The 22510-nt window shown below is 48.4% G+C and overlaps 1 protein-coding gene across 1 annotated transcript; it reads right to left on the reverse strand.

Moving 5' to 3' along the window:
* Positions 1-362: 362 nt before the first annotated feature.
* On the reverse strand, positions 363-973 carry LOC125548035 (small polypeptide DEVIL 10-like). The gene has a single exon (XM_048711734.1). The coding sequence runs from the start codon at positions 865-867 to the stop codon at positions 643-645; it is 225 nt and encodes a 74-aa protein (XP_048567691.1). The 5' UTR covers positions 868-973; the 3' UTR covers positions 363-642.
* Between the last annotated feature and the right edge of the window lie 21537 nt (positions 974-22510).

A 22510-nucleotide genomic window follows, 5' to 3' on the forward strand; every position in this document is an offset into this window, starting at 1 on the left:
GTCTGCAAGCTGCTGGCGCTCGCGTGCAGGGAGGCCGCCGCCCAATGTGGGCTGTCCGTGGCGGACCGCTATTTGCTGCTGCATATGTCAGGATCAGGATACCGCGGCTGCTGAGGGCGGCAACGACGACGGCAACTTGAGGCTGCCGTGCTCACACACCTTCCACGTCCGCTGCCTTGCGCGGTGGTTCGAGAAGGTGACGACGTGCCCCCTGTGCCGCCGCGACATGGTCGTCCACGTTGAGGCCGCCTACGCACACGAGAGCAAGGCCGTGGCCGAGAAACTAAAGGCCATATACAGGAGTATAAAATTGGACCCTGATTGCTAAAAGAACAAGTAATAAGTTTTTGCCCATTCAGCATATAGACATTTCAGCTAAAAAAAGCATATAGATATTACAGATTTCTCTCATAATTATTGGAAATGCTAAAAAGGGAGTAACGGGCCGGGAAATGGCAATGTAATCATATACTTATAGAAGAAACTTTTTCATGTACATTTGCTTGGTTCCATTCCATAATCTGCCAAACTAACCAGCCAACACTTTCATCATCTCTCTTCGAGTATGTATATATGACGTTTGTGTTCACACAAAAGAACAAGAAAAGAAAAAAGGCCTGCACCAAGCATAGCCGGAGGGGCTCAGTCGGAGTCGTCGCGGTCGTGCCAGCAGAGGAGCATGGAGACGCACCGCCCGAGGATGTACAGCCTCGTCTTGTGCTGCTTCAGCATGGCGCAGCAGCTGCCCTGCCGCGGGCGCCGCGGCGGCGGCGGCCGGGAGCGCCGATGCTGCGCCGCCGTCGTCGTGACGAGGTTGCTGTACGCCGTGCAGACGGAGTGGGGGACGGAGGCGGCCGGGAGCTCCATGTTTTGAGACGAGCGGGCGTCGCGGCCTAACGAACGCGAGGATGCGTCGACACGTGTAGAGAGAGTTTTGAGATGGACTGATGCTGGGAGTCTGGGTCTGGAGGAGAGCGATGAAGAGATATCGATGCCGGTGGTTAAATAGGCCCGGTAGGGTGGATGGATCAGCTGGTCCAGGGCCGGGCCCCCGTGAGGTGGGGTGCATGTCAGCACGTGGCGGTGGGCCGGATTCGGTGAACTGGATGGTGACTGGGCACTGACGATTTTGGCCTCTCGCATGTTTTTTTTTGGGACACATGCTGTTTTTCTTTGTCGAAAAAAAACATGCTGTTTTTCTTATAAAAATCTCTGGCCCCCTCAAAAAAAAAATATAAACTCTCTCACTATATGGTACTATTACTTTTTGTGTCATGCAAACCTTATGCAATGGCAACTAAACGTAATGTTAACGTTACATGACATTATTTAGAAAAGATGGGCTATTATAGATTATTCAAAACAATAAATTAGGTCACCTTTTTCTCTTGAAAAGGAGGATAACCCCGGTTTCTACAACGAGCGATGCACACAACCATCAGGTCACCTAAAATACTATGTTCTTCGTTCACAAATATAAAAACATTATGGATATCTTAATATGGACTACATACAGTCTTAGATAAGTGAACAAACATACTAAGCGTGTATATGTACCCGATTTAGAGAAAAATTAGAATATCTTATATTTATGAATAGAGGGAGTAACGAGATACATATCTCTCTTTTTTTTTGCGGGGTAACGAGATACATATCTCGGGAGTAACATATTATACTATGTATGTATTTTGGAGATAGGTATCATACATATGATAAGCAGGTCTAAAAAATTATCCGATATGGAGAAACTTATTCGACTTTGCTACTTAATGTTATTGGTTATTTGCCCACCTTCAACCAATTCAAATGAAAGAAGATTTGCCCTTCATCTAAGTCCTTCCGCTCCACTAGTGAGTTTGCGTCGGTCTTTTCTTGGCGGGGGTCGGGCCGCTCATGTTTATTTGCTCGTCGTCGACTATTGTTACCTCCCTCATGCTAACACAATCCTCAACAAATTTGCCGCCCTTCTATGTTATCAGAGCTCGGCATATAATCATTATGCTTAATTATCCAGCTTGGGGCCGACCACTACGATGGCTTATGTAGTGACTTCGTCAATCTCAAGATATTGTGTCGGCTCGGTATCTCGAATGTGTTCATAGGGATAATGTGTGCATACATGTGTTTATAGGGATGGATGTATATGCGCATATGAGGCCATTTTCATTTGTATTGTATAAAGAAATTGGTATCAACCAGTAGCATATCGCAATGTTAAAAAAAAGCATATCGCCACCCTAACTCCTTTAGCCCCGGCCTCTGAATGTTGTGGTGCCAAAATTTAGTTGATAGCACATTGGTATTTTATTTTGCGGGATTGCTAAATCTCGGTCGACTAAGACTTAATCAAATTTCAGTCAATGTTAGATTCATGAGATCTTATGTGAAGATCTGTGCATTTTTTTTGTTTTTATATATTATGTCACTTGACTAAGAATTGGTTAAATCTCAGTGGACTGAGACCTAGCCACACTCTTTACTTTAACCTGGCAAAGTGGCAAATCTTGAGTAAAAGGTTTAGCTACAAGCCTACAACACGCACCATTTATGGCTAACTCGTTATAATTTTAGACATACACCCTCATAGCCAGCATCAGGTTTGCCATATGGCACTGCAGCTTTTTCACAACACACGACTACTTTTCACAGTTGAGATTGGTCTCTCTTTCCAATCTTAGTACAAAGAGTCAAAGAGGCATTAATGTTTTGCGGGTTCTAGAAAAACATTCGAGATTGGCGTGCGATGTGTTGTGTGCCATAGTGTCCACAATGAGAAAGCAAAAGCAAGAGACAAAATGGGAAACTGGCTTCACAAGACAAATCAGCATTCTTTTTTTTCCTAATATATTGATATAGCAGAATAATATCCAGTTACACCCAAGACCTAGGTCAGGAGCTCAAACGCTCGCACGCGCGCGCACGGTCCACCGACGGCGGATGGAAGGCTGGCCGGCGTTCCTCCAGCCCCACAGGGCATCATGATTCAACCTCTCCGTCGGCGTCCACGCGCGCGCGCGCACGGGCACACGTACGATGCCGTTGCGCCCACGAACGTTTGTGCCTGTACACCAGCGACGCGCACGAAGGCTTCCGCTGCCGCGCGGGCGGTGGCGTCGTCTTCCTCCTCCGCCCGCGAGCTCCGGACACACCACGTTCCCGCACCGCACGCGCGTCCCTTTCCCATCATCGCCTCACTGTGGGCGCGCGCCCACGCCGCTACGTCCATACGCGTACGCGCCGCGCGGCGTCCTTGTTCCTCGTGCATGCATTTTCTCCTCTCTCTCTCACACACACACAATGTCGAAGTGGTCCATGGCGTCGACACTACAGATAGATGAGATGATAACACTGACTAGGACCGGCCAATGCACACACACACGTAGCTCTCGGCGTTCAGGCAGACAGCCAGTCCACGCACGTACGGGGCTGCCCTCGTGGGATGTCGCTCACGCACTAGGGCCCCGGGAATGGATGCTTCCGCCAGCAAAATTTGACACGGCGCGAGAGAGATGCTAGAGAGGAGGAACAGACGCCAGGAATGGCTGCCGATTGGCACCAGCTGTGCTGTCTGCGCAGCGTCGATGCGAGCAAGCAAAACAGAAAGAAAAAAGAACAAAGACTCGGCCAATAATTGCAGATCTCTCTCTCTCTCTCTCTCTCTCTCTCTCTCTCTCTCTCTCTCTCTCTCTCTCTCTCTCGCTCGCTCGCTCTCTCTCTCTCCCAGTCTTCGTATCATCCCTAGCGTGCGAGCTGCAAGGACAGAAGATGGAACAGCCACCAGACTCTGTTTGGTTTCAATAATTGAGTCAATGAATAACGCTTTGCAGCTCATACTACGTAGGTAGGTAGGAGGAGGACAACACAGGTGGTTGGATCTGCAACTGCATGTGTGCTAAATACGTATACAATATAAACGTGTGGATTTACACATCGTTCCGTCCCTCGCACTCACCCAATGAATGATTGTAGCCTTCTAGTAGGAATCCGTATGACTCTCGAATGGTCATACTCACACCTCGATTTACACATTACGCAGTCCCTTGTGCTCATCCAGACAGGATGGTCACTGATAAAGCTTATGTTGCTTGTGAGTGCATTCATTGTATCGAGAAAAGTTTTTGGTACCTATAAGCTTGATCCTATCAAAGGATTATGATCGGATGGATAGGGGTTACCTTAAGCAGATGATGCAAAAGACTGGCTTCACTCGGATTGACTGGATCATGACATGTCTCATCATTGTGAGATGCTCCATATATAAAATATAATGGAACAACCTTGAATTCATTTGCTCCGTCGCACATGGGCTTCGACAAGGTGATCCACTTTCCCTATGTTTGCTTCTGCTTTTTCATTTATGGCATTTCTGCATTTAACAACAAAGAGACATCTTTGAATAATTTTTCACCGGTGAAGGCGCGCGCGTTGAAGAGCATTGGAAATTCCTCACTTGTTTTTTGCGGATGACACCCTCCTATTTTTTTCCTAGGAAAATCAAACGCAGGGTCTCCGAGTTAGAGGTATCCTTAATACTTATGCCGAAGCCACTGGACAATTTGATAAACCCAAGCAAGTGCTCCATTTTGTTTGAGGAATCTTGCCCTTGGGCAGACCAGAAAGTTGTTCGAGCAGCCTTACAAATTGAAGTTGCAGGATTTACGGAAAGGTACTTGGGTTTGCCTGTTAAACAATGTATTCTATGGTATTGTATAAACCGTATAGTTAGCCGTATAGGAGTGGTGGCGTGAGTTGTTAGGATGTTATGATTGCTTTCTAGCGGTATAGGAGTGGTGGCGTGAGTTGTTAGGTTGTTATGATTGCTTTCTTGGAGATCAATCCAAACCTAGCCGCATGTATATCTCCTGTAACCAATTGGCCTTGTGCCCTATATTAACACGCAGCGCGTCCCTGCTCAACGCATACGCTCAACCTAGTCCTCACATGGTATACAGAGCCCTTTCTCTTCACCGCATCTAGCCATGTCGAGCTCCTCCTCCGTAGCCATGGCCGCACCCTCCATCGCTGCTCGGCCACACCATAACCGAGAAGCTCACCCGCGAAAACTTCCTTGTGTGGAAGGCGCAAGTCTTGCCGCACATCCAGGCGGCAGGGATGACGGGCTACATCGACGGCTCCGTTCGGGAGCCCCCCGCAGTGATCGTCACGGAGAAGGATGTCGCCGGCAAGAAGGAGATCACCTCCACGCCCAATCCCGAGCATGTTGAAGATCAGCAGGTTCTTACTTTTCTGATCGCATCTCTGTCTCGAGAGGTCCTGATGCAGGTCAGCATGTGCACCACTGCGGCGACTCTCTGGGCGGCGCTCCTGCAGAGCTTCTCGTCGCAATCCAGGGCGAGGGTGATCCAACTCCGCTCACAGCTCGAGCACACCCGCAAGGGTGACCTCTCCGTTGTGGCCTACTTCACCAAGATGAAGGGCACCGCCGATGAACTTGCAGCCGCCGGCAAGCCTCTCGATGAGGACGACGTGGTCGACCACTTCCTACAAGGCCTTCTGCATGAGCCCGACTACAACAAGTTCGTTTCTGCGATCTCCACCCGCATGGCAACCGAACAGCCGATCGGCCTTAGCAAGCTTTTCTCGCTGTTACTTGCGGCAGAGGCCCGCATCGCCACCCAGACTGCCTCCTACTCTATGAATCTCGCGGCCAGGGGCGGTGGTCGTGGCGGCAGTAACTACAACAGTCGCCCTGGTGGCAGTAATGGTGGCGGCAGTGGTGGCTCCCGCGGCTTCAACAACAACAACAGCACAGGTGGCTACCGCTACTCCGACAACCTTGGCAGCGGCAGTCCACCGCAACAAGGAGGTGGTGACCCCGGTGATCACGGTGATCGCGAGAAGTGCCAGATTTGCAAGCTAGAAGGACATGGAGCATGGTGCGCGCTGCAAGAAACGCTACGACCGCAACTACAACAACAATGTCCACAACCCTGCAGGCAGAGGTGGTGGTGGCGGGAATCACTCGGTCAATGCCGTTCACTCTTATGGGGTGGACACAAATTGGTACCTTGACACCGGTGCAACCGATCACATGACCGGAGAGTTGGAGAAACTCGCTGTTCGTAATCGCTACACCAGCATAGATCAAACCCACACTTCGAGTGGTTAAGGTATGGACATTGCCCACATTGGTCATTCGGTTCTCACTACCCCTCGTGGCTCTTTAAAAATGAACAAATCATCCATGATCCACAATCTTATCAAAGTCTACTTTCTGCCTACAAGCTTACTAGAGATAACAATGCTTTCCTCGAAGTTTACCCTGAAATTTTCTTTGTTAAGGATCAAGCCACCTGGAGAACCGTTCTTCAAAGCAAGAGTAGAGGTCGCTTGTTTCCTATTTCTGGTCGCCATGATGCCCCTCCTCGACAAGCTCTCAGTGTGGTCAAGCCATCTACATCAAGACGACACAAACGTCTAAGGCATCCTGCTCTTCCGGTGGTCCAGAAAATTCTTCGAGATTTTAGTCTTCTAGTATCCAATAAAAAAGATCACCTCCTTGTGTGTGATTCATGTCAGATGGCCAAGAGCCATCAACTTCCTTATTCTCGTTCCACTAGTGAATCAAAGGCTCCTTTAGAGCTAGTTATTTCTGATGTGTGGGGTCATGGACCCATCTCTGTTGGCAGATAGAAGTATTATGTCAGTTTTATTGATGATTTTAGTAAGTTCAGTTGGACACATTTGCTTAAGAAAAAATCTGATGTGTTTGAGAAGTTCCACCTTTTCCAGCAACATGTTGAACGCCTCTTTGATCGCAAAATTCTTGCCATGCAAACGGATTGGGGTGGTGAATACCAAAAACTCCATTCATTTTTTGAGCGCATAGGCATCACGCATCATGTGTCTTGTCCCCATGCTCATCAACAGAACGGATCCGCTGAGCGAAAACATAGGCACATAGTGGAGGTTAGTCTCTCCCTGCTTGCTCATGGCTATATGCCTCTCAAATTTTGGGATGAGGCTTTCTCACGGCTTTCTATCTTATCAATCGTGTTCCTAGTAGAGTTATTCATAATCAAACTCCACTAGAACATTTGTTCGGCACTAAACCAAACTACACCTTTCTTCGCATTTTTGGATGTGTCGTTTGGCCAAATCTACGTCCTTTCAACAAACATAAGCTTGAGTTTCGCTCCAAGCAATGCGTGTTCTTAGGGTATAGTAGTCTTCATAAGGGCTACAAATGTTTGTGTTGGGGAACACAGTATTTCAAATTTTCCTACGATCACGCAATATCTATCTAGGAGATGCATAACAACGAGAGGGGAGAGTGTGTCCACGTACCCTCGTAGACCGAAAGCGGAAGCGTTTAGTAACACGGTTGATGTAGTCGAACGTCTTCGCAATCTAACCGATCCAAGCATCGAACGTACGACACCTCCGCGTTCAGCACACGTTCAGCTCGATGACGTCCCTCGAGCTCTTGATCTAGTTGAGGCCGAGGGAGAGTTCCGTCAGCACGACAGTGTGATGATGGTGATGATGAAGTTACCGGCGCAGGGCTTCGCCTAAGCACTACGATGATATGTCCGAGGTGTGTAACTGTGGAGGGGGGGGCACCGCACATGGCTAAGAGAAGACTTGGTGTGCCTTTGGGGTGCCCCCTCCCACGTATATAAAGGTTGAAGGAGAGGTGGCCGGTGTCGGTGTCAAAACTGGCGGATCTCGGGTAGGGGGTCCCGAACTGTGCGTCCAGGATCGATCGTAATAGGAGATGGGGGACACGATGTTTACCCAGGTTCGGGCCCTCTCTATGGAGGTAATACCCTACGTCCTGCTTGATTGATCTTGATGAATATGAATGTTACAAGAGTTGATCTACCACAAGATCGTAATGTGTAAACCCTAGAAGCCTAGCCTGTATGACTATGGTAATGAATATCCTTTCTGGACTAACCCCTCCGGTTTATATAGACACCGGGAGGGGAATCTAGGGTTACATAAGAAGGAATCTTCATAGTCGGTCGCCAAGCTTGCCTCCCATGCCAAGGAGAGTCCAATCCGGACACGTGTACAGATGTCTTCACAGCCCATCAGTCCAGCCCATGGATAACAGGCCGGACACCCGAGGACCCCTTAGTACAGGACCCACTCAGTAGCCCCTGAACCTGGCTTCAATGACGAGGAGTCCGGCACGCAGATTGTCTTCCCCATTGCAAGGCGGGTTCCCCCTTCCGAACTCCTAGTTGATCTTCAGATGTAATTATTGTGTCCGGACTTGTATGCACAACCGTAGAGGACATAATATTTCATGAGTTCCACCAACCACTTTTTGGTAATATGACACCACGCCTGCCTGGCCACTACTTGCGAACCGTTTTAGCCGGCCCGTCGCCCCACGTCCCAAGACGTGGTCTTATTGGCGCGTCTTATCCAAGCGGAGATCATGCCTTCCTTGTTTAAGGGAGTCCTGTCAACTCGGACGTGGGTAACCCAATCGTCGCTTGGGTACAACTCCTTGGAAACAAGCAAGTTTTTGAGGCCCAAAAGGAGACGTTTGGTATTTGCAGCCTTTATATAGGGGTACAGACCCGTCTTTTTCTTCCACGCTTGCCTCTTTCTCAACCCCTGCTACCCCGAGTTCCAACACACGGGTTCCGGTCGCCACCAGCCCCAATCATGTCCGGATCCAACCATCAAGGCCGGTGGGTAGCTTCTTCTGTTGCGGAGGAAGACATTGCAAAGCTTCGGGCGGCAAGGTACCTGACCGCTGAAATCCATCATCGTCTTCCTGCCGAGGGGCAGGTTATTCCCACCCCCAGATCCGGCGAGATGGTCGTGTTCGTGTCCCACTTCCTCCGCGGGTTGGGGTTTGCACTTAACCCCTTCGTCCGAGGGATCATGTTCTATTATGGGCTAGACTTTCACGATTTGGCCCCTGACTCTGTTCTTCTTATCTCGACGTTTATCGTCACGTGCGAAGCCTTCCTCCGAACTCCTCCGCACTTCGGCTTGTGGCTCAAGACCTTCGATGTGAAGCCACAAGTGGTAGAGGGGGAGCAGGCCGAGTGCGGCAGTGGTACAGTGAGCAAGCTTGCTAGCCCCGTTTGGCTAAAAGGATCCTTTGCCAAATCTTCCGATCTATGGCAGTAGGGGTGGTTCTATATCACCGAGCCCCGCAACTCCAAGTGGGAAACTGCGCCCGCATTCCGATCCAGCCCCCCAATTCAGCTTGCATCGTGGATTAACAAGGGGCTGGATTGGGGATCAACGAATGATGTGCGAACTCTGCAAAGTCGCATCTGAAGCCTCATTGAGAGGGACATTGACATAGCCAACTTCGTTCAAGTAATGCTAGTTCGTCGGACCCTGCCATGCCAGCGACGGCCTCTCCGCCTATGGGAGTTCAATCCAGAAGGGTCGCAGACTCTTCAGCACTTCTTCGGCACGACGCACGAAGGAATATGGAGATTATTCTTCGGGAAACGAAGTCAATGGCCGGACACCACCGAAGATGTCGGCCTAGACTGTAACCATCCGGATACCCCAGTAAATATCTGTTTACCGAATACCTTATAGTCAGATACCTAGTGGCAAGATACCAACAGTATCATCCTTTTTCAGGGCTGGATAAAGAAGGTGGAACGGATTAGGTTTCCGGCTCCCCTTCCCGAAGACTCAGCTACTCCCATGTTAACAAGGATGCTAGCCTCGGCGCCATTCCAGGCACCAGCAGGGGAGGGCGAGAAGACCCAAGATGACCTTGGTTCCGGAGGTAAGTCGGACACTGAGTCCAGAGAAATCGACCTTTCCTCGTCCGAAGACGGAGGCGGAAAAGGACCCAGTATCCCTTCTCCAAACAGGAGGAAAAGGGCCGCCTCCGAAGATTGGGAGGGGCGGTCTTCCAAGAAGGGCAAGATGCCACCGTCGATCGGCTTAGGTTTGGAAAGCGACGCCGTTGAGCAGCTCCAACAGGGGGACAAGCCCTCGGCCAAACCATAAGAGAATCCGGAGTACCTTGATAGCGTTCCGCTCTGTTATTGTTACCGAAGATACACGTAACACATTTATGCATTTTTACAGTTCGGCACAGAATTTTTCTGGGCGATCCTCTTCTTCGGGGAGTCTCCTCCCAAAGATGATGGAGAGCGAGACACCTCCTCCGACCTCCTCGCCCAATAAGGCGGATGACTCTGAAGTGTCATCGCAGATGGTCCCTTTAGACCGGGGGACAAAAGAGGCAGCACCCAAGGTGTACCTCCGACGATCCGGGATTCCGGGGCTGATGATAACAAAGGCCTCAGACTGTCTGGTTCACAGTCGACAGTGATTTCGGAGACGGGTGAGCAGATTCCTTCAAAGGATTACTGTGCTTTTGGAGCAGCTTCCGGAGACCCGGGAACTCCGGATATGTTGCGGGACATGTTGCGGAAAGCATCTGTCTCGGGGAACAGCGTACCTTGATGGGTACAGTGATTGAAAAGATTTCATCCACGAAGAGCAGATTAAATGAAGCCTTCATGAGCCTACTGAAGGACTTCGAGGTTTGTGACATAATGTTTTCAGCTATGTTTCATTTGCAAAGATGCGCCTGTGTATAGGTAGTAGCCCCTGATACTCGGGTTGGCTTCCGCTGGGAAGCAAAACAGAGGATCGAAAAGGATCGTTTGAGGACTAAACTGACCAACTTTGAACACAGGCTGCTTCCCCCTTGGCCGCTCCCCGGACTATGGAATTTGTCGAGTTGTAGTAGAAGCTTGATGTGGCAGGGGATGATCTTGCTTTAATCAATATGCGTCTTGACGAGTCGCAAGGTATGTATTCGGGGCAATCCTCATACAGTTTTGTGGTATAAGCATGGTGCTGAGATTTAGATGCTGGAATATGCATGGCTGCAGATGGTGCTACCGCTATTGAAGTTCTTCGAGCGGAGATGGCCCGGGCCAAGGAGCAAGCCCGTCGTAGTAATGCTGCTGCCCAAAAGGCATTGGCTGAATTAAAAGCCGAGCTTGCACGGCGCCAAGATGAGTAGAAGATAACCACTATGACGCTCGAACTGGAGAATGCTACCGGCCGCTATGAATTTCTGGAGAAGGAGAATAAAGCCTTAACGGCTGATCTGGACAAGGCCTTACAAGAGGCTAGAGCAGCGCGGTCGGAATCCAAAGCAGCCCGTGAGGAGGTTCGACAGGCGAGGGAGATTGCGGCTGGCAAGCCCTTTCTGCTACAAACTAAGTTCAGTGGCCCAAACTATGCCCAACTTAACCAAGTATTGAGTTCTCCGGATGAGTTCTTGGACTTGCCGAAGAGTTCTGCCGATGCGGTGCAGTATTACCAAGCGCGAGATGGATATGCAATGGAGAAGCTTTTTTGGTCGCAGTTTGTGTTGGGGAACGTAGTAATTTCAAAAAAATTCCTACGCATACGCAAGATCATGGTGATGCATAGCAACGAGAGGGGAGAGTGTTGTCCACGTACCCTCGTAGACCGAAAGCGGAAGCGTTAGCACAACGCGGTTGATGTAGTCGTATGATAACCCACAAGTATAGGGGATCGCAACAGTTTTCGAGGGTAGAGTATTCAACTCAAATTTATTGATTCGACACAAGGGGAGCCAAAGAATATTCTCAAGTATTAGCAGCTGAGTTGTCAATTCAACCACACCTGGAAACTTAATATCTGTAGCAATGTGTTTAGTAGCAAAGTAATATGATAGTGGTGATAACGGTAGCAAAAGGTAACGGTAGTAAAAGTAATGTTTTTGGTATTTTGTAGTGATGATAGCAATAGCAACGGAAAAGTAAATAAGCGAAGAACAATATATGGAAAGCTCGTAGGCAATGGATCGGTGATAGAGAATTATGCCGGATGCGGTTCATCATGTAACAGTCATAACCTAGGGTGACACAGAACTAGCTCCAGTTCATTGATATAATGGCATGTATTCCGAACAAAGTCATACGTGCTTATGGAAAAGAACCTGCATGACATCTTTTGTCCTACCCTCCCGTGGCAGCGGGGTCCTTACGGAAACTAAGGGATATTAAGGACTCCTTTTAATAGAGAACCGGAACAAAGCATTAACACATAGTCAATACATGAACTCCTCAAACTACGGTCATCACCGGTAGGTATCCCGATTATTGTCACTTCGGGGTTAACGGATCATAACACATAATAGGTGACTATAGACTTGCAAGATAGGATCAAGAACACTCATATATTGATGAAAACATATTAGGTTCAAATCTGAAATCATGGCACTCGGGCCCTAGTGACAAGCATTAAGCATTGCAAAGTCATAGCAACATCAATCTCAGAACATAGTGGACACTAGGGATCAAACCCTAACAAAACTAACTCGATTACATGATAGATCCCATCCAACCCATCACCGTCCAGCAAGCCTACGATGGAATTACTCACGCACGGCGGTGAGCATCATGAAATTGGTGATGGAGGATGGTTGGTGATGATGATGGCGACGGATTCCCCTCCCCAAACGGACTCCAGATCAGCCCTCCCGAGAGGTTTTAGGGCTTGGCGACGGCTCCGTATTGTAAAACGTGATGATTTCTTCTCTTTGATTTTTTATCATCGGAACTCAATATATGGAGGTGGAGTTGGAGTCCGAGAGGCAATAGGGGGCCCACGAAGGAGGGGGGCGCGCCCCCCACCCTCCTGGCAAGACTATGGGCCCCTGGCCTTCATCTTTGGCAGGTATTTTTCTTATTTTCTGAAAAGTGTCTCCGTGAAGTTTCAGGTCATTCCGAGAACGTTTGCTCTTGCACATAAATAACACCATGGTAGTTCTGCTGAAAACAGCGTTAGTCTGGGTTAGTTCCATTCAAATCATGCAAGTTAGAGTCCAAAACAAGGGCAAAAGTGTTTGGAAAAGTAGATACGTTGGAGACGTATCAACTCCCCCAAGCTTAAACCTTTGCTTGTCCTCAAGCAATTCAGTTGACAAACTAAAAGTGATAAAGAAAAACTTTTACAAACTCTGTTTGCTCTTGTTGTTGTAAATATGTAAAACCAACATTCAAGTTTTCAGCAAAGTTATAACTAACCACATTCGCAATAACGCATAGGTCTCAAGTTACTCATATCAATAGCATAATCAACTAGCGAGCCATAATAATAAAACTCGGATGATAGCACTTTCTCAAAACAATCATAATATGACATAACAAGGTGGTATCTCGCTAGCCCTTTCTGAGACCGCAAAACATAAATGCAGAGCACCTTTAAAGACCAAGGACTGACTAGACATTGTAATTCATGGTAAAAGAGATCCAGTCAAGTCATACTCAATGTAAACTAACAGTAATGAATGCAAATGACAGCGGTGCTCTCCAACTGGTGCTTTTTAATAAGAGGATGATGACTCCACATAAAAGTAAATAGATAGGCCCTTCGCAGAGGGAAGCAGGGATTTGTAGAGGTGCCAGAGCTCGGTTTTGAAACAGAGGTGAATAATATTTTGAGCGGTATACTTTCATTGTCAACATAACAACCAAGAGATGGTGATATCTTCCATGCTACACACATTATAGGCGGTTCCCAAACAGAATGGTAAAGTTTATGCTCCCCCTTCCACCACAAGCATCAATCCATGGCTTGCTCGAAACAACGAGTGCCTCCAACTAACAAGAGTCCCAGGGGGAGTTCTGTTTGCAATTATTTTGATTTGGTTTGCATAAAGCATGGGACTGGGCATCCCGATGACCAGCCATTTATCTCGTGAGTGAGGAGCGGAGTCCACTCCTCTTGAGAATAACCCGCCTAACATGGAAGATACATACAACCCTAGTTGATACATGAGCTATTCGAGCATACAAAACAAGATATTTATTTGAAGGTTTAGAGTTTGGCACATACAAATTTACTTGGAACGGCAGGTATATACCGTATATAGGTAGGTATAGTGAACTCATGTGGAATAACTTTGGGGTTTAAGGAGTTTGGATGCACAAGCAGTATTCCCGCTTAGTACAGGTGAAGGCTAGCAAAAGACTGGGAAGCGGCCAGCTAGAGAGCGACAACAGTCATGAACATGCATTAAAATTAATCAACATCGAATGCAAGCATGAGTAGGATATAATCAACCATGAACATAAATATCGTGAAGGCTATGTTGATTTTGTTTCAACTACATGCGTGAACATGTGCCAAGTCAAGTCACTTAAATCATTCAGAGGAGGATACCACCCTATCATACCACATCATAACCATCTCAATAGCATGTTGGCACGCAAGGTAAACCATTATAACTCATAGCTAATCAAGCATGGCACAAGAAACTATGATCTCTAGTTGTCATTGCAAACATGTTTATTCATAATAGGCCGAATCAAGAACGATGAACTAATCATATTTACAAAAACAAAAGAGGTCGAGTTCATTCTAGTTTTTCTCATCTCAGCCAGTCCATCATATATCGTCATAATTGCTTTTCACTTGCACGACCGAACGATGTGAATAATAATAATAGTGCACGTGCATTGGACTAAGGTAGAATCTGCAAGCATTCAATAAACAGGAGAAGACAAGGCAATATGGGCTCTTTTGTCAGATCAACAATAATGCATACAAGAGCCTTTTCAACAATTTAATTATGGTCTCTCCTATCAACCCCCGAAGAAAAGAAAAGAAATAAAACTATTTACACGGGGAAGCTCCCAACAAGCAAAAGAAGAACAGGAAATCTTTTTGGGTTTTCTTTTTAATTACTCCTACAAGCATGGAAAGTAAACTAATTAAAAGCTACAACTAATTTTTTTTGGTTTTTCTTAAGGTTTATTAAACACACAAAAAAGCATAAAAAGGAAAGTAAACTAGCATGGATGATACAATGAAAAAGTATGAGCACCGACATCTAGCAATGAGTGTGTGAGCATAAATGTAATGTCGGTGAGAAATATGTACTCCCCCAAGCTTAGGCTTTTGGCCTAAGTTGGTCTATGGCCACGGCTGGCCTAGCGGATATCCATAATAATAGTTGGGGTCGTACTGTGATGCAGCAGCTATCGTCTGCTGAGCTGCAGCATGGCGACGGGCGGCCTCCTCTCTCCTCTCGTACTCATCCGCCTCCTCTCTGGTAATAGTATATCCTCCTCTTGCCTGATAATCAAAGAAAGCAGGAGCAGGGAGAGTAATACGGACAGCACGGCGTCTATCAAAGATCAGTCGACACGGGAGAGGTGATTCGTTCCTCTCGACAAACTGGTGGTGAACCATAGCATTAAAATCTAGATAGGCAGGAGGTAATTCAATATCATCTTCGCGCACATCTATACCAAGAAAATTAGCTATGCGGGTTGCATAAATTCCACCAAAGAAATCTCCATTACGTCTATTAAGATGCAACCTATGTGCAACGATGTCTCCCAAATTATATGATTTGTCTCCTAAAACAGCACTCCTAATAATACTAAGATCGGGGACACACATGTGACATGCCTCATCTTTACCATTTATGCATCTACCTATGAAGAGAGCAAAATAATGTATAGTAGGAAAGTGAATGCTCCCTATGGTAGCTTGTGTAATATCTCTAGATTCTCACACAGTTATATCAGCAAGAAAATGTCTAAATTCAGATTTGCGAGTGAGGGAGTCCTGGATTAGGGGGTGTCCGTATGGCCGGACTATACCTTCAGCCGGACTCCAGGACTATGAAGATACAAGATTGGAGACTTCGTCCCGTGTCCGGAAGGGACTTTCCTTGGCGTGGAAGGCAAGCTTGGCGATACGGATATTCAGATCTCCTACCATTGTAACCGACTCTATGTAACCCTCACCCTATCCGGTGTCTATATAAACCGGAGGGTTTTAGTCCGTAGGACAACATACACATCAACAATCATACCATAGGCTAGCTTCTAGGGTTTAGCCTCTCTGATCTCGTGGTAGATCTACTCTTGTACTACCCATATCATCAATATTAATCAAGCAGGACGTAGGGTTTTACCTCCATCGAGAGGGCCTGAACCTGGGTAAAACTTCGTGTCCCTTGCCTCCTGTTACCATCCGGCCTAGACGCACAGTTCGGGACCCCCTACCCGAGATCCGCCGGTTTTGACACCGACATTGGTGCTTTCATTGAGAGTTCCTCTGTGTCGTCGCCATCAGGAAGGATGCCTCGCCCCGTCTTTAAAGACGGCACCGTTGCTAAGGGAGCTTTGGCTGTCGGCCAAACCCTCCGGCTAGGTGGTTTTCTTATGACCGCATGTTCGGCTTCTGCGCCGATGATGACCTCTCGAGCCATCGAAAACAATCTTCATGTCAGTTCGGAACTCGCCGAGCAGCTAGATCCAATGGAGCTTTCCTCCATAAACGAGCTCTTGGATCGCTGCGCCGCCCTGGGAGTCGCTACGGATTACGACCAGATTGGGCCTAAAACAGATCTGAGAGAGATTAACTCTCCCCAAGTCACCCATCATGTTGCCGTGGTAGAGGGACAGTGCGGCGACCCTTCGTCTATCTTAAGGACTCGCTACGTCCGGATTCCCGACCCCTCCAAGCCGGATACCCGCGGAGGGGAGGATATCACCCAAGACCTGAACTTAGAGTGAGGCGACGGGCTAGATTCATTGGACAACGCCCAGGGATCCAAATTTTCGAGTTCAGAAATTCCTCGGCCTCTGAGCCTCAGACAGGGTGAGGCTTCGGATTTAACTCCACCTACCCACCCCAACATAAGCGATCTATCCAAAATCAGGCAAGAGCCCGACGAAACAGTACATCATTACTGGGCTAGATTCCTCCTGGTTAAGAACAGGCTAAGGGACTGCCGCGAGGAAGACGCAATCTTAATCTTCTGCAATAATTGCACTGACAAGGGAATACTCAACGCCATAAGTCGCCATGATATGACACGCTTCGCTGACTTGGTGTCCATTGTACAAAAGTATTGTGCGATGGAAAGCGCCTGGAAAACCAAAATAAAATTTTGGGACAATCCGGCCCTAAATACAAACCCAGTCCGAAATAAAAGGGTGCAACATACCAGACACCCAGGTCAAATACCAAAAAGCAAAAACCCTCTATAGGGCATGGAACCGTACTGGAAGGATGGCTTAACGGACCCTGTAAAATTCACAGTACAGAGGACGCCACACCAACTCACAGCCTTAGAGCATGTTGGATACTCCGGCAGGTGGCCAAAATTGGCGAAAACCTCCTAAATCCGGAGGCCACAGAAAGCCACCCTAGAGACACCCATATGGTATTAACAGTCTTCGAGACTTTCGCATCAAATAATATGCGAAAAGGACACTCCGCAGCCTTGCCGAAGTCTACCAAGTAGCAACAATAAACCCATGGAGTGACACGGCTATTACCTTCAACGCCAGTGATGAACCTAAATTCCGAACAGCCCGAGCACCAGCCGCATTGGTCCTCAGCCCAATAGTGGACGGCTTTCGTCTTACCAAGGTACTCATGGACGGCGGCAGCGGATTGAACCTCATTTACGAGGAAACCCTTCAAAAAATGGAAATAGACTGGAACCGCATTGAGCGAAGCAGCACAACCTTTAGAGGAATAATCCCCAGTCGGGAAGCGCGCTGTACAGGAAAAATCACACTAGATGTGGTGTTCGGCACGCCGGATAATTACATGTCCGAAGAGATCACGTTCCATGTGGCTCCGTTCAGCAGCGGTTATCACGCTCTGCTAGGGCGGGAAGCGTTTACAATCTTCCAAGCAATACCCCATTACGGGTACATGAAGCTCAAAATGCCCAGGCCTAACGGGATCATCACTCTCGCTAGTGATCCAGACATAGCACTCCGTGCCGAAAACAAGACAGCCGCACTGGCCCTCGAGGCACTATCCGAAGCCCTAGCGGCTGAGGAACTGACTGCGCTGCGCTCCATGGTGAATAGGGACGATGTGGTACTCGACAAAAGATCCAAGTCCACCTCCTTTAAACCGGCGGACGAAATAGTCAAATTTCAAGCCCATCCAACAGACCCAAATAAAACATCTTCCATCGGGGCACAGTTAAACCCTGATGTAGACGCCCCACTGCGAGAGTTCCTACGAGAAAACTGGGACATTTTCGCCTGGCACCCCTCAGACATGCCAGGAATCCCACGCAGGCTGGCCGAGCACAGCTTAAATATCCAATCAGGATTCAAACCTGTCAAACAGGCTCTTCGGCGTTTTTCCGAACCTAAGAGACAAGCTATGGGAGAGGAGCTAGCAAAGCTATTGGAGGCCGGATTCATCAGAGATATAAAACATCCGGACTGGCTAGCAAACCTGGTGATGGTACCAAAGAAGGACAAATCCTGGCGCCTGTGCGTTGATTTTAAAGACCTTAACAAGGCTTGCCCAAAGGACCCCTTCTCCCTCCCTCGCATCGATCAAATTATCGACGCTACCGTAGGACACGATTCGTTGTGTTTCCTCGATGCATATTCTGGCTACCATCAAATCAAGATGGCAGAATCTGACCAATCCGCAACTGCATTTATCACACCATACGACCCATTCTGCTTCAACACAAAGCCCTTCGGGCTCAAAAACGCCGGCGCAACATATCAGCGCATGATTCAGACATGTCTGGCAAGCCAGATCGGCAAAACAGTGGAGGCATACGTAGATGATGTGGTCGTCAAAACAAAACATGTCGAATCTCTAGTAGACGACTTGAGGCTCACATTTGATAACCTCCGAACATACGACATCAAGCTCAACCCGAAAAAATGCGTTTTCGGCGTTCCAGCCGGAAAGCTCTTGGGCTTCATTGTATCCGGTAGAGGAATCGAAGCAAATCCAGCCAAGATCCGAGTTCTGTTGCAACTGGATATCCCAAAGGACCTCAAACAAATACAAAAGTTAACCGGATGTGTGGCGGCTTTAAGCCGCTTTATCTCCCGCTTGGGAGAAAAGGCCCTACCCCTTTACCGCCTCCTTCGGCGCACCGAACACTTTGAATGGACGGATGCAGCCACGGCCGAACTCGAGGAGATAAAAACCATACTCGCAACAAACCCAGTCCTGGCCGCGCCAAATATTGGCGAACCAATGCTATTATACATTGCAGCAACACATCAGGTTGTAAGTGCAGTGCTCGTCATCGAACGAGAAGCGGACGGACACAGATCCCCCCTTCAAAATCCGGTCTATTATGTGTCCACTGTCCTCACTCCTTGCAAATCATGGTACCCGCATAATCAAAAGATCGCGTACGCGGTATTCATGGCATCCCGGAAGCTACGACACTACTTTCAAGAGTGTTCAATAACAGTAGCCTCGGAAGTACCACTTAACGATATTATAAACAACCGTGACGCAACGTGCTGGATTGCAAAATGGGCCATTGAGCTCCTCCCATTCGACATAACTTATAAGCCATGGCGAGCCATCAAGTCGCAAGTCTTGGCCGACTTCGTCACAGAATGGACAGAGTCCGAACTCCCTAAAGAGTACGTCACATATTCAAATTGGATCATGCATTTCGACGGCTCCAAGATGTTGGCCGGACTAGGGGCTGGCATCGTTTTGACGTCCCCCACAGGAGACACAGTTCAATACGTACTCCAGATTATGTACACGGACTCCAACAACGCAGCCGAATATGAGGCCCTTTTACATGGTCTCCGGATGGCAGTATCCATGGGCATTCAACGCCTAGAGGTGCGCGGGGACTCGAACCTCGCAATATTGGAGACTTCGATGCCAAGGATCCAAAAATGGCAGCTTACCGCAACACCGTCCTAAAAATGTCAGCTCGGTTCAAGGGGCTTGAATTTCACCATATAGCCCGGAAAAATAATCAGGCGGCAGATGTCCTGGCACGCATCGGTGCAAAACGCGATGTAGTCCCCCCAACATCTTCTTGGAAAGGCTGTTCAAGCCATCCATAGTATGGGAAGGGGAGCCGAACAATAACACCCCGGACCCAACCGCACTGTCCGACACCGAACATTCTGACACAATCGGAGGCTCTGCCAATGAAATAACACCTTCAGCCCACGTAATAATGGCCGTCATCGACCCGTGGACAGAACCATTCCTTGCCTACCTCACTAGGCAGGAACTCCCCGAGGACCAAAATGAGGCACGCTGCATAGTGCGGCGATCCAAAGCCTACAGAGTCCACGAGGGAGAGCTTTATAAGAAAAGCACTACCGGAGTCCTTCAAAGGTGCATCTCCGAAGAGGAGGGGCGGAACCTCCTGGCTGAAATTCATGCCGGACTGGGCGGTCATCACGCTGCAGCTCGGTCCCTTGTAAGCAAGGCCTTCCGTACAGACTTTTATTGGCCGACGGCCCGGGCAGACGCTCAGGACTTAGTCCAACGATGCACCGGTTGCCAGCTCTTTGCAAACCAAAGCCATATGCCACCCACCGCCCTCCGAACTATCCCCATTACTTGGCCCTTCGCGGTCTGGGGGCTTGACATGGTTGGACCCCTTAAAGGCGGAACCCACAAGCAAAAATACTTACTGGTCATGGTGGATAAATTCACCAAATGGATAGAAGCCAAGCCTGTTAAGACGGCCGAATCCGGACCGGTGATAGACTTTATATCCAGGGTCGTACACCGTTACGGCGTTCCCCACAGCATCATCACTGATAACGGCACGAACTTCACGGCCGACGAGGTAAAACTCTGGTGCAAAAACATGGGCATCAAGCTCGACTATGCTTCCGTCTATCACCCACAAACTAACGGCCAGGTCGAATGTGCAAATGGTCTTATCATGAGCGGCATTAAACCCAGATTAGTGCGGTCCCTCAAGGTATCTAACACGCACTGGGTAGAGGAGCTCGACTCCGTACTCTAGGGGCTGTGGACCACGCCGAATCGCACCACCGGATACACACCATTCTTTATGGTGTACGGCGCAGAGGCAGTTTTGCCCTCCGACATAATTCATGACTCACCTCGAGTGCGCATGTACGAAGAAAGAGAAGCCGAGCTCGATCGGCAGGACAACTTAGACGCATTGGAGGAGGAGCGTGACGTGGCAAAAGCCCGTTCCGCATTCTATCAACAGCAGGCTCGAAGATACCAAAGTAGAGAAGTACGGGCCAAAAATTACAACGTTGGCGAATTAGTTCTATGACTACTGGACAAGAAAAAGGACAAACTCAAGCCCAAGTGGGAAGGTCCCTTCATAATTGACCAAGTCCTGACTGGTGGAGCGTACCGCCTGCGAGATGCATCGGATAACCGACTCGAGCCGAACCCATGGAACGTAGCCCGTCTCCGAAGATTCTATGCCTAGCGCCGGACTCTATGTTCGTCTCCTTCCTCTGTCCATTTTTTATATATTGTCTGTCTTGCATTTCTCTTCTTCTTCTTCTTCTCTCTCTCTCTTATAGCCCTTAAAGGCTCATAAAGTGACGCGCCATCGGCGCTCATTAAACCTGGGGGCTTCTTTAAACATAAGCTTATTCATACGGGCTTCATGCCCAACACATGCGTCACACTTCCGCATGTACCTTTTATTCACCATTATATGCATCGATATGACTTAAGTTTTGGCCAAGCTGGGTTGCCTGGCTCCTGTGCTTACCCCTACGTTCCCGATTGTTCGGCTAGGTGGTAAAGGGAGCACCTCTGCGATTGTTACTGCCAGGTCAGCCGGACGTGTACCTCAGACTGGGTGAAGCCGAAAGCTAGCGTTCTTAAGGGAATATTCGGTGGGTGAACTAAAGATGATCTTTATTATTTTTATCTATACGCCCCCAGATGATTTTCCTGCGTTTCTTTTCGCAGCATGGACATGCACCTTAGGGCATGCCTCCCAGGGAAAGGAACCCCTAACGGAACTATTCTCCCTGGAAGATGTTTCTTACTAACCATGTAATATAACATAACTAGTCGGGCACTTGTCTGTTCACGCACTAATGACCCCTACGCCTAGTCTCCATGCATTCTCCGGTTCCTATATAACCGCATGGGAATTCGGACACACTCCGGACCGTCAGGTCCCGAGGCTGAAGCGAAAAGGTAAGCCATGACAAATGATCTACAATCCGGCTAGACGGCATTATAAATGTCAATTAAATTACATAGTCATTTTGACTGATCATATTCCTCTTCAATACCATCTAACAGGCTGTCAAATTTACAGTCCTATTGGGAATACTTTGCGGCCAACTCTACTTGGCCATATACTAAGCTTACAGGGATGTCCTTCCCATCGGGCCCTATAGGACCAACCTCGGCCATGTGGTTGGGGTTAGCCTTTGCGTACCGCGTCTTCACCATGGCCCAGGCCTCCCTAGCGCCTTGACGGCAGTCTGATATCTTCCACAATCGGAAGCGCCGCCGTGCTCCTTTTAGCTTCTCCGCAAGCTCTCTAAGACCTTCGGGCATGGAGACGGATGGCCATAGGGCCTGGGCGACGCCTCGCATCGCCTGCCGAACTCGATCGAGCAGTTGCGAGAGCTCGGGAAGAAGGTCACCCGTAGAACTGGGCATCTCCTCTGCAGGACGGCCTGTCAGCACACCTACAGACATTGCTCTGTTAATCGACTTCCCCGCTGAACTTTCTTTCAAAAGGTTCGTTCAAGCACTT

This window comes from Triticum urartu, chromosome 3 (genome assembly GCF_003073215.2).
Source record: "Triticum urartu cultivar G1812 chromosome 3, Tu2.1, whole genome shotgun sequence".
NCBI lineage: Eukaryota > Viridiplantae > Streptophyta > Magnoliopsida > Poales > Poaceae > Triticum > Triticum urartu.

Coding starts and splice junctions, on each gene's coding strand:
- LOC125548035 (XM_048711734.1), bottom strand. CDS start 867: ATGGAGCTCCCGGCCGCCTCCGTCCCCCACTCCGTCTGCACGGCGTAC.